The sequence below is a fragment of the Callospermophilus lateralis genome, chromosome 6 (assembly GCF_048772815.1).
Source record: "Callospermophilus lateralis isolate mCalLat2 chromosome 6, mCalLat2.hap1, whole genome shotgun sequence".
NCBI lineage: Eukaryota > Metazoa > Chordata > Mammalia > Rodentia > Sciuridae > Callospermophilus > Callospermophilus lateralis.
The window spans coordinates 20,921,016-20,933,190 of NC_135310.1; the positions used below are offsets into that span (position 1 = coordinate 20,921,016).

Consider the following 12,175-nt stretch of genomic DNA (forward strand, 5'->3'; position numbering starts at 1 on the left):
TCACTCTTCAACAGACAACCGCACTGGGAAAAGTTTCAAGAGTGCTAGATTGCACTTATCTAAAAGAGAAACAAGACCAAAAACTATTATAAAATTATCTCCAATTACTAACAATTGTATTTAAAATAATAACCATATAATTTCTAAGACTAGCCATACATTTTGCAAATAACGTCATTCATTGAGCAAACCTAATTTTTCAAATGATTAGTATATAAAATCAAAATTGCTGGTATTTTTATTAAAAAATCTTACATTCACTCCTATTTTAAAGTAATCTAGCATTCATGCTAAAATCATAGCAGTAGTAAATATAAAAAAAATATGCTCAGCAGGTACCACTTTATTTGTCATATATGCGACAAATATAAATATATATGTACATTCATCATGTATATACACAAGGATTAATACTGATTAAAGAAATAAAGCAAGTACTTTTATTTACTGAATAAAGTATATATTTACTGCTACTGGAGAATGATGCAAACAGAGGACAATTATAAAAATTTTTCCAAAAGAACGTGTATTTTCATTTTCCAATTAAAGTACCATATATATCCTTTCCAAAAGAAGTATGTACCATATCTGATTCTAAAGAAGGTAACCAAACACCTGAATGTGCTTTTAGGAGTCTTATGAAGTTTTTTAAATACATTACTCATTTTTCAGGTTGTTCTCTTATACAAATGAAAGTGATATGCATTCAACGTTTTTACACCTCTAAGAAATCACAATACTTAAGTAAATTGCTTTTACTCACTTTTCTCTTTAAAGGTATCATCTAAATGTATCTGTACAGATGTATATGGTACTAATTAAAACACTAAGAAAAAGCTACAAATGCAGTATTTTAATTAAAATTATGAAGTAAAGGTCTCAAGATAAAGACTTCAATAATAGAACTGATTACTGAACTACTCACAAAGAATGCCTAATTAAGCACCTTTATTATTATACTAGTTATAATTCAACAGAATCAGAGGATAAAAAACATTAATAAAATAATTTAGGATATACAGTTATGACACATCATTAAGAATTATTGATAATTTTTTAAAATGCTTTTTCTGAGTAACACATTAAATTTCAATTGGCATAACAAGTGCAATTTATAAAACTTATATATAAATATGTCAACAGTAATTCTTTCTAGAAAAGTCCTCTTTGCATACACTTTAAAAAGGCAACCTTTATTATTTAAGGAAAGGCTTAGCACACTTTGGCTATAGGCCAAATCTAGCCTATAGCCCAATTTAGTAAATAAAGTTTAATTGAAACACACCTAATCATTCCTTTACATATTATCTGTGGTTGCTTTTGTGCTATCTCAGCAGAACAGAGTAGTTGTCAGAGATCATAAGGCATACAATAATTTAAAATTTACAGAAAATGATTACTAATTCCTAAACATTTAGATATTCATTACTTTTGTGTGCCCATGCGTGCACACACACACACACACACACACACTCATCTTCTATATAATCCTTATTACAGCACATATTAAGTTGATCCATTAGGATCTGTATGTTTCTCTTTCTTGATTATATAATGCATACAGCGAATACTAACTTCTAGATTCCTGATAAAGCAGAGAATACTGGCTAACTTTGCTGATCTGCGATTTTAGGACTGCACTGCATCTCCTCACATGTAATAATGTTCTTGATGGTTTATTTTAAAGAAAAATACCACCCAATACGACAGCTGCAATTTTCAAGACATCTGTTTTTACACACTTAATGTCTATATGGCGATACTACTCTCATATTAAATGGTAATGTAGAAATTTATATTTTTAGATGCTGAACTAAGAAAAAGATGGTTAAATGGGTTGGAGGCAGAATGAATTAAATATACATATATATCACAGAGACATTAGTCTTTAAACAAAAAAAAAAAATATTATACAGGGGGAAGAATATTCTGGACTTAAGGAATCACTAAACACAAGGCTCACTATGGAATATGGAGTACTAAGCAGTAAACTCTTATCAACAGTTCTATTCCTTACCTCCTTCTATCAAGTTATCTTCCACCCGTAGTCACAAGAAAATAGAAAAGTTACATGGTAAAAAGAGTTAGTGTCCAAAAAGTTTTTAAAATGAAATACAAAAATGAGATAGTAAAGCAACTGGAATTGCAAAATCTGAAAGTGGATGACAGCCATATGTATAAATTATTCAAAACCACTAAAAATGAAAAGATATATGGAAGACCACTAATTTCTTTTATTGCTGCAAATAAAAATAAGAAACAGATTCAATTTACAAAATAATTCAACTTACAAAATAATTATATAACAGAAATCTGAATGTCTTTACAGGAAAAAGTCTAAGTACATCAGAAAGTATCAATTTCTTCTTAGAATAATTTATGTTGCACATGACTAAGGGAAGAGGTATGTATCAAGCACCTTTTCTTAGTCTTTTAGGATTATGATTTTATAAACTTTTAAATCACTTTGTTTTGCATTCCAAGAAGTTGGTAGTTCTGGACTATGTTTAAAATCCATCTTAATAAAAGGTACTCAAGTCAAAAAGTAAATATATAATGAAATGCTCTCTTTATATCATTTTATTATGTTTCTAAACATCAAAAAACTATTTTGTTAATCTGCAATCACCAAATACTAAGTATACCTTCTGATGATGCTGATATGTCAAATCAATTCAGAAAATTCTCATTTAAACTTTACAAATCAAAACCTATACATGTTAATTTTCTTCTTGTAAATAGCATGCCTCTTTGAAGCCAAATTAATGGCATAATAACAAGAGATTATCTTTTATTTAGTGATACTCAACCCTACAGTCCACTTATTCCCAGCTATTACTCTTCTAAAGTACTACAGAATTACCAAATTAGTACTCAAATACCAGCAATTCAAGATAGTTTCCATACTAAATCTTATGTAAAAGTTAATAAGACCATATGAAATTCTTTATCATTTTTAAGTAAAATCATTTTAAATTTACAAATCAGTCATTAACACTCAAGAAAGGAAAGTAAACTTTGTTAATGGTAGTAAAAAATGCCCCAATTTCTTATGTCATAATGAGACTATCACACAAAGAAAATGGTACAATCTACCATCTTAGTACTCAACATGAGCTGCCCTTTCAAGGAAAAATGACTGTTTTTATTCATTCATATGCTCCTTCCTGATCTCTTTTGTACACAAAGGATTACATTTGTGCATCTACTGAACAAGTAGCAAGCAGTCAATAGATAGAAAGTAAGGAGCTACAATGGGATGAAGTCAATACTACCTCCTTTTTTACAGATATTCAGAACATTCAATCAAAAGATTATATAGACATAGGTCAAAGAATTCTCAAGTCCTTCACAAAGAAGTTAGTCTGAAAATTAGAACATAAATCTAATAATAAGGTAATGCTTCGAATATTTCTTTACTTTTTCTCTTTAGGATAGCAAAATCAAATTATAATTTTCAAATGAATTATAGTAAAAAACAAATGGAAAACAGAATACTCAATAGAAATAAGCTGAGTTATGACAAAATGCTAATTTAGCACTCATTCTTCCTTTTATGCAGAGTTCTCTTTCAGGGAAGAGTTGAGAAGTAAAAGTATTTGAAGTTCCTTGTTTCTCCTCTACAGCTAGAACTCCATGTGATAATAACTCTTTTTAACCTTTTTTTCAGTAGTATAATTATGTTGTGTAAAAATACAATAAAATAAGCTGCAAGTAATCTAATACTATCTTACTAGTCATTAATTTATTTCATACCCTGTATAAGAAACTTTAAATATTTTATCTTACAACATCTAAATAGCAATTTTGCAAACTTGTCTTTGAGAATAACATGACCATTTAAAAGGCAAACTCAAAGAGAAAACAGTAATTTTCAAGATCTTTTCTTCAAAGACTGCATCAGCTACAAAAATAAATGAAGTGGAAGCCTTCTTAAACAGCATCTGGCACCTATGAATGAAGGACCTGAAAGTAAAACCACAGAAAAAAATTTCCATAATAATAACAATCATATATAGAACATTCATCAAAATGTCCCTGAATGGTCTTAAAAGCTACGCACATATATTTATTATGTTTAACCCTGACAATAGTCTCACAAGAGAGGTAGGGGTTATTTACGACTTTTAAATAAATGAAGAACTTAGGCTTAAGTGCAGTGACTCATCCAATCCCACCTGTAAGTGTGTGGGAGCCTTAGGGTTGCAACATTACATGGAAGGCAACGCTGACATACAGTAGGTGGGAGCCAGGAATACTAAATATCCTGTAACATACTGGACAAATTCCACAGAATTAAACTGCCCAAAATGCTACTACTACTGAGAAACACTGACAGAGAATTAATTGCCAAAGCCAAAAAGCTAATAGTAATTTTAATATAAATTTAATAATGAAATTCAGGAAATTGACAAGGACAAGTTCAAAATGAAATCAATCATAAAAGTATTATCAAATTCTTGTCTAAAATAAGAAGTCTAGGCTGCCTTTTCAAAATGGCATTGCAACAAAAGCAAAAGATGACATAATCTCAAACATTTCTCTGCCACCTCTTTGCCAAGTTTTCCATTTGTGTTTTATAATAGCTTTGATGCTTTATGTGCAAAATCTTATCCTTAGTCACTCCCTAAGATTTTATACAAACGAGTCATTAAGTCCTCCAATTCCCATTCTTCCACATTTGTTCTGGGTCCTTTTTGTTACATATAAAATTAATAGTTACCTATGAGATTTTACTTGTTCTATTCTTTTCATCTATGACACAACTGCCCCATTAATTATGATAAAAAAATCTTTCTTCCTGTTAAATCACCTTACATAACTACAATTCCTAACTGAATAGCATACAGATACCTTAAGTTAACATTCAAGGTCCTTGACAAACTGGCTTATTTCTCCCCCAACCTAATTAGGATCATTATTTCAAACAGTTTTTTTTTTAATCCTTCAAACTACCATGATGATTCTCTTTTCCAACGGTTTGCCTGCCTAAAATAATTCTCCTACTGCTTATTCCCTACCATTCTGAATCCTTAATAACATGCAAAAATATTAATCAAATGCAACGAATTCTAGTAATCTACATTTGTGTAATGTCAGTAAGCCCCTAGATAATTCTCCCCTGGTTAAGACGGGAAACCTCTTGAGGGTAAGGTTCACACCTTCATTTCTTTTGCATTACTCCCCCAGAACAATGTATAGTTAGTTGAAATCAGAATTTTTTTAATAAATCATCAAATATAGCAGTTCATTTTTATAGTAAGAAAAAAATTAATTCAAGGACACAAGATTTCCTAGTGAAAAGAACCAGAATTCAGGCCACAATTTGTAAACTAATATTGTTTGACAATTAATAAATAAATGCTTGTTAAACAGAACTCTAAGATTAAAAAAAAAATCACTTTGCAAACATATATCCAGCAACATTTCACTGCAATTGAAAAGAGAATCAAGGCTCCTCAAAGTAAAGACTGCCTATTACACTGTATTTTCCACATATCAAAAAGATAAAGGAGGTTCTTTGATAATAGTTTTGATAATTTTTTTAAATCTCAAATTTTACACAAATTTAATCAATCTAAAATTCCATTTTTCTGCTTGGTCTCTAAATTTCTTTCTTTTTTTTTTTTTTTAACAGTACCAGGGATTGAACTCAGGAGCACTCAGCCACTGAATACATTCCCAGCACTACTTTTTGTATTTTATTTAGAGACAGGGTCTTATTGAGCTGCTTAGTGCCTTGCTTTGTACTGAGTCTGGCTTTGAACTTACAATCTTCCTGCCTCAGCCTTCCCAAGGATTACAGGCATGCACCACCACACCCAGTGTGGTCCCTAAAATTTTAACATATAGAATGCCCTCATTGTGTTTAGATAAAATTTATCCTAAAAATAAAATCAGGGTAGCCCATGATTACATTAGGGTATGAAAATATACTAGTAAACCAAAAGACTGGATGAAGACAATGGCAATATCATTAAAAGTACCTTCATTTTTCAGTTATGATCCATTTTTCCTTTTACTTATCCATATGCAAAATAGTTATTTTATCCCAAGTTTTTATTCCTAGATTACTCAAAAAAATAAAATTATCTGTATTTCTTCATAGCAAAAAGAATTAAGAGAATTAAATAGCATCATTATCATATTACTTTATATACAAAATTTATAAAATTATGCTTTCCTCCATCTCATCAATAAATACACTGTAATCTCATAATCTTTCCAGAAGCCAAGAAGGTTGAGCATTAAGCATTTTTATAATATCAGTCATCTGTTATACATTAACTCAGTAAATACACCAAATCATTTTGCATCATCACTGGTAAGATATTCTCCAAGGACTCAAATTTTCACTAATCCTAGCTATAAAATTAGAGGTAACTTTTTCATCTACTTGTTTGGGGTTTTTATTATTATTATTTTGTTTTGATATCAAAGTAGGCAGATTAGCTTAGCATAGTCCTCCAACATTTAGGAAAATATACTATCAGTCAAATTAGACTTCTAATCGACCAGTTCTACTTCAAAAAACATCTCATGCTTTTTTACTGTGAAGTTTAGGAAAATACCTTATTTATAAGTGAATTTCTCCCCTTAAGACACTTTTTAGGGCAAGTACATTTTAGACTTGTTACAAAAGTCTAATATGAGAATAAAATGGAGACAAATATCAAAAGAAATCATTTGCAATAGGAAAAATACAAAGGCAATATCAATAATGAACTTAAATATGCATGCTAAACCTATATGGAGTTTCAAAATTAGAATCTATAAATTTAGGTGTCTAGTTTCAAAAATAAAAACAAAACAAAACAAAATAACATATCTTAAAACACATATGTAGAAAATGAGACAAAAAAAGAAAAAATCATTTTCTATATAAGCTCATTAGTTACTTAAACTGAACAGAAGGAATGAGTATGTGGTATTGCTGGTAGACAAGCCAATTTATCACTCTGGGATGTTTATACAAATCTCATTAAAAAAAAAAAAAGTAAAGAAAAGACAGAAAGGAAAAGAAAAGAAAAGCAGAGACAGGTTTGATAAAGAGTTTTCTAGACTTCATTCTAAATATAGTAAGGGTTCTAAGAAACAAATTAGAGTATAATGATAAACTATAATTGCAGGCTCACTTTTACTCATATAATATTTAAAAATTATGGACACCAAAGGACATATACAAGTGATAATTTTAGACACCTGATTCTTGCTTTTTAACTGGCAATCAGCACTAGGCCCAACATTTTAACTATACCTTTGTGTCCACTTTTTAATTATTCAAATGTATTAAGTTAAACATATTGGCTAAGACAAATACTTGGTTTTGTAAAAATAGCCTTGTTGGTTGAACTTATAATTAAATTATAAAGGGCCAGATTGGCTATTACAAGAACAAAAATTACATGCTATGCAATTGTTGAGACCACACTCAGGAAACAGTAAAAACTGAATTCACTTAAAATAAAAACAAAATAATCCAAAAATAAAAGATTTAATTTAACTTTAATTCTAGTTGAGTAATGAAATTCTTTTGTTGGAGAGGGAAAATCTGCTTTCAGTTCCAAAAAGTCCTTCTGGAACAATTACCTAGACTTGACACTACAGAGTTTCACTGAAAGCTGACAAAATTAACTATTCCCATCTCCACAAGACTAAAACAGAAATCCTAAATTAATAAATCTTAATAATTGGATTCAGAAATAAAAATATCTAAACAATTTAAGTCAAAAAATACTCTAGCCTCAACTATTTAGACATCTGGGCAAGAGTAGTTTAGACAATACTGTTCTAGATATTCATGGATTTCGGATGGGGCCTGGTCAGATTTTACCATTTAAAATATATATATGATTGTGCTACTAGTATTTACTATATGTTGTGAACTTCACTTAGTAGCACAGTTCAAAAACACATCTGAAATTTTTTATTAGCATTATGAAAATCCTATACTAGATCAGAAATGAAACTTGAGGCATATCCTGACACTATGCAGTACCTCTTTCAAATATTTTAAAAGATTATAAGTCTATTTGTTTAACTCAAATTCTGAAAAAGCTGAAATGTAATTAGGTAAAATTCTTCCCATAGCCCCATTTCTTTTTTTTTTTTTGACAACAGTAATGTCTTGTGATTTTTTTTCCTATTACAACATACTACCTCAGTAATATATAGGAAGCAGATATCCTACAGATGAATAAACAAAGCTTCTTCTTTTTAAAATGTTATGTTTTAGTTTAAAAATAAGAATATTTAGGTTGAGTATGGTTAAATGCCATATTAAAAGCAAACACAAATTATATTTCAAGTTAAACAGTATAAAAGAGGAAGTAAGAAAGTTTCTATTGTTCAGACTAAAAAAGTGATCTTGAAAAAATCTTTTGAAGTATTTGAAAAACTGCTTATCATAAAATTACTATATCATATCCAGGAAAATAATTATTTTACTTAACATGTTAATGTACTCTTATCCCAACAGCTTTTAAAACAAATGAAGACTATAAAAGGGAAAACATCATCAAGAGAGTACAATTCCTATGTATTTTACAATAAAATGCTGTAAAACTTCTAGAAATATTAACCCTTCATAATTTTTTATAGAAAACTAATTTGCTACATTTGTCTTCTGTTAATGATTTTCTAGATAGACATATGGGAAACAAATTCAAATCCAACCTCTAATCCAATAGAACAATAAATTTACATAATATACATATAAATAGTAACCAAAATTTTAAACTTTACCATGTATATTTTTTAATATCAAATAAAATGAGCACCATACTATTGTCTTTAAATCTCATCCTTAATAAACTCCACTCAGTAGACTATAGCATTAACAAATATATTTCCCCTTAGAAATTTCTAGCTCTTTGCAAAGAAAATAGTTATTACAAAAAAACTTTAGACCTCTATTCCAATACATGTTTTACAGCTGAGAACTGCCTCATCAACATACAATCTGAATATGAGTATATACACATATGTATACATATACATATGTATATACACACATAAATATATTTATATATTTTCCCCTAAGGGAAAAGCCGACACTACATAATTCCTCAAAATATATCCCCAATTACACCACGTCTTTGGAATTACCCAGGAAAATTTTTAAAGTTTTGGAACTAATTAGCAACACAAAAGGACTGCTGAATACAAAGCAACCATAAAAAAAAATAAATAAATAAATAGACAAAGGATACAGCCTTAAAGCACCAGTCTGAGTTCCCACTGCCAGGATCTTCTGTACAGGATCAAAGGCCAGGGCTGAAGGTTGATAGGGAAATCCATGGCGAACAGTCTAGGATTGGGCAAGTGTCATCACAGCAACCAAGGTAGCAAAGGATATTTAAAAATAGAAATGTCAATACAGGCATTAGAATTTAGAAGTATACCTGATGCAAAACATACACACATAGGTGCTACTTTAAAAAAAAAAAAAAAAGTGAACTCTACGTTAGTTATTAACACAGAACCTGAAATAAACAAAAATCTATTGCAGAGTAATATTTCAGTTTTTGCTTTTCCATACTACTGGCATTCTACAGAAGAAAATTTCCTATTAATGTTCTATACTACTATGTCTGACACCAAATTACTAACGTTTTCAGTAGTCAAAAATTCTGTTAATTGATTTTAAAATGTGACTCATGCTTTGTTTCAAGAATAACTGTCTCATCATTTAACATTACTTGAATGCTAAATGCAAGTACTTCAAGGAAAAGTTGTCATATAATTCATTATTTTGGTCAAGGTATTGGGTAAAGCAATTATCAAGCCTGTACCAAACATTTTGCAATTATAACAGAATGGATATGAATACAACAAATGTTTTTGCAATTTACTATCAAGTCCATAATAATTTTAGAGTATTAAGGCAAAAAGTTACGTATATACAGACTTTTAAGAAACTGTGACCTATGAACACATGGATATTTATGGGGAAGGCTGACATTAATAACAAAACACCACGTTTGTATTTCTCATTGAACAGCTGGTGAATTAATTCGCTGCATCATTCTTTCTGAATTACAAAACGCTATAGCAATTATCTTGCCATTAGCAGGCAAAAATCTCAGTACTAACTTTTAAACCTAACATAATGATAAAGAACCATGCGATTTCATACAGTAGGCCACTCAGACACGTTGTAAGAAAAAAGTGATGAGCAAAGACCTGGTTGAACAGGTTTGTCTTTCTGATAAACAATATTCACTAGATACTGTTTTTAAAGGAAATCCCGAAATTGATGAATTTCATTAAAATGTTATAATATAAAAGCTTCCAGATTATTGCTAGCAGTGTCAGGATATGAATTAAAGGGAAGATCATATGTTTGAAGAGCCTTGAAATGATTATTGCTTCTCGTTAGAAAAGAAAAACACCAACGAAAAGTAGGATATCAGTCTTCAAAATAACCTACCAAGGAAACGTTTGCTAGGGGAGAAACGAGCTCTTTATGAGAACTACAATTATTATTGGCGCTCTCTTGCACTACTGTGTAAATCCCGAATCCCCCCTAAAAAGACCCCAGTTTTCCGATGACGGCGTAGCAGGGTTGCGCGCTCGGCTCACCTTACAGAGCTGAAAGTGCTCGGACTGGAGCGTTTCCTGGATCTCAGGCTCCCGGTTCCCTGGCGGGTGCTGCTGCTGTTGCTGCTGCTGCGAGGCCGAGGAGGAGCCGGCGGTCAGGCCGTCCAGCACCTTCTTGAATTTCCTCATGATCTCTGCTGGGCTCCCCCGCAGCCCAGGAGCGGAGGCACCAGGGGTCCCCGAGCGGGGGTGACGGGCCAAAGCCCAGGGCAGCTGCCACCCAGGACCCAGAGGAGTGGGTGAGCGGAGGAGGAGGAGGAGGAGGAGGCAGCTGGGGGAAGCAAAAGATAATCCGAACAGGAAATACTGCGGCGACAAGCGAGCAGCGGTCACAACAACACCGGGTGGCGACCCCTCTTCCTCCGAGGCCGCCGCGGCTGATGAGGCGCCGCCGCTGCCGCCTCGCTCCGCGGCCCGGCGGCAGCAGCGGAGGTCGGGCGCCCGAGCCCGCTCAGCCCAGCCTCACCTGGCCGCGGGCGGGCTCTGCGCCGCGCCGCCGCCCTGGCTCGCCCGCGTCGCCGCCGCCACGTCCATGGCCCGCGACCCCGCGGATCCTCGCCCGCCCCGGCCCCCGGTCCCTCGGCGCGTCCTCCTGCTGCTCTTCCGCGGTCCGCAAAAGCCGCTCGGCCTCCCGCCTCTCAGCGCCGCAGCCCGCCCAGCATCGCACGCTCGGCGCCCGGGGTGGCTGCCGCGCTCCACCGCCGCCGGACCGGCCCGCCCTCGCACCTCAGGAGCCCGGCTGCCTTCCTCTGGCGCCGCCGCCAACGCCGCCGGCTCTTCCCGCCCGGCCGCTCCCTCTGGCCTGACTGAACGCCTCGGCACAAGGCACCAACGCCAGCCTGAGCAGCGGCAGCAGCCGCGGTTACAGCGCCCGCCGCGACGGTGGCGGCAGCTGGGCCTCCGCGGAGCAGGGCTGTGGGGTGTGCGCATGCGCGCCGCAGCCTGCTCCCCGCCCGCGGCTGGTGCCCCGGCCCCCAGCGGCTAGAAACTGGGGCTTAAATTATCCTCTGCGAAAATCCCAGACGCTGGTTGAATTTCTCCCTCCCCGGTCGTGTTGCCAGAGTATGCAGCTGCTTCTTCTGCAGCCGGCATAGTAATAACGTTGAGGACCAAAAACCAGCAGGAAGCCTTGGCTTCAAATTCGGTCCTGAAGCCGGGGGTGGTGCTTTCCCCCTTTCCCCGGGTGCCCGCTCCCGGCGGCTGGCTGCACTCTTTATTGTTGTTGCCTTATTGTGGACTTTGTTCTGGATTGACTTGGATTGGAGTTTCTAAAAAAGGGGGCGTCTAGGCAACGATTATGTCAGGGGCAAAGGAATGACAGACTTATAAATGTCCTAGGAAAGGAGAGACACCCGTTGGGCTTGGAAACCCAAGCTCTTCCCCGAAGCTGTTACAGTGGATAAAATGATTCTGGCAGTGGCGGGTCATTGCTAGACAGAACAGGCTGCCGAAGAGGAAGGGCTCTAGCCACGCTGTGACACACCACCCCGATTCAGTCGTGGGGACGCGGGGGTGTGGGGATGGGGACGGGAGCGCCCGTGGCAGTGAACGCCAGGCTGCCACTCAGGTTCAG

At 34.9% G+C, this 12,175-nt stretch overlaps 1 protein-coding gene across 4 annotated transcripts in view; it reads right to left on the minus strand.

The window, feature by feature from the left end:
- Nucleotides 1–10,994, minus strand: part of Stxbp5 (syntaxin binding protein 5) — a 168,418-nt gene extending 157,424 nt beyond the window's left edge. For 2 of the 4 annotated variants that reach the window (XM_076858163.2, XM_076858162.2), the window contains exons 1-2: nucleotides 10,585–10,991; nucleotides 9,213–9,310 (exon numbers count right to left, since the gene is read on the minus strand). In XM_076858163.2, the coding sequence (XP_076714278.1) occupies nucleotides 9,213–9,310; nucleotides 10,585–10,731 (245 nt within the window). In that variant the 5' untranslated portion in view covers nucleotides 10,732–10,991. Of the gene's footprint in view, nucleotides 1–9,212; nucleotides 9,311–10,584 lie in introns of all 4 variants that reach the window. The other 2 variants (XM_076858165.1, XM_076858164.2) reach the window with 2 other exon arrangements.
- Nucleotides 10,995–12,175: the final 1,181 nt, after the last annotated feature.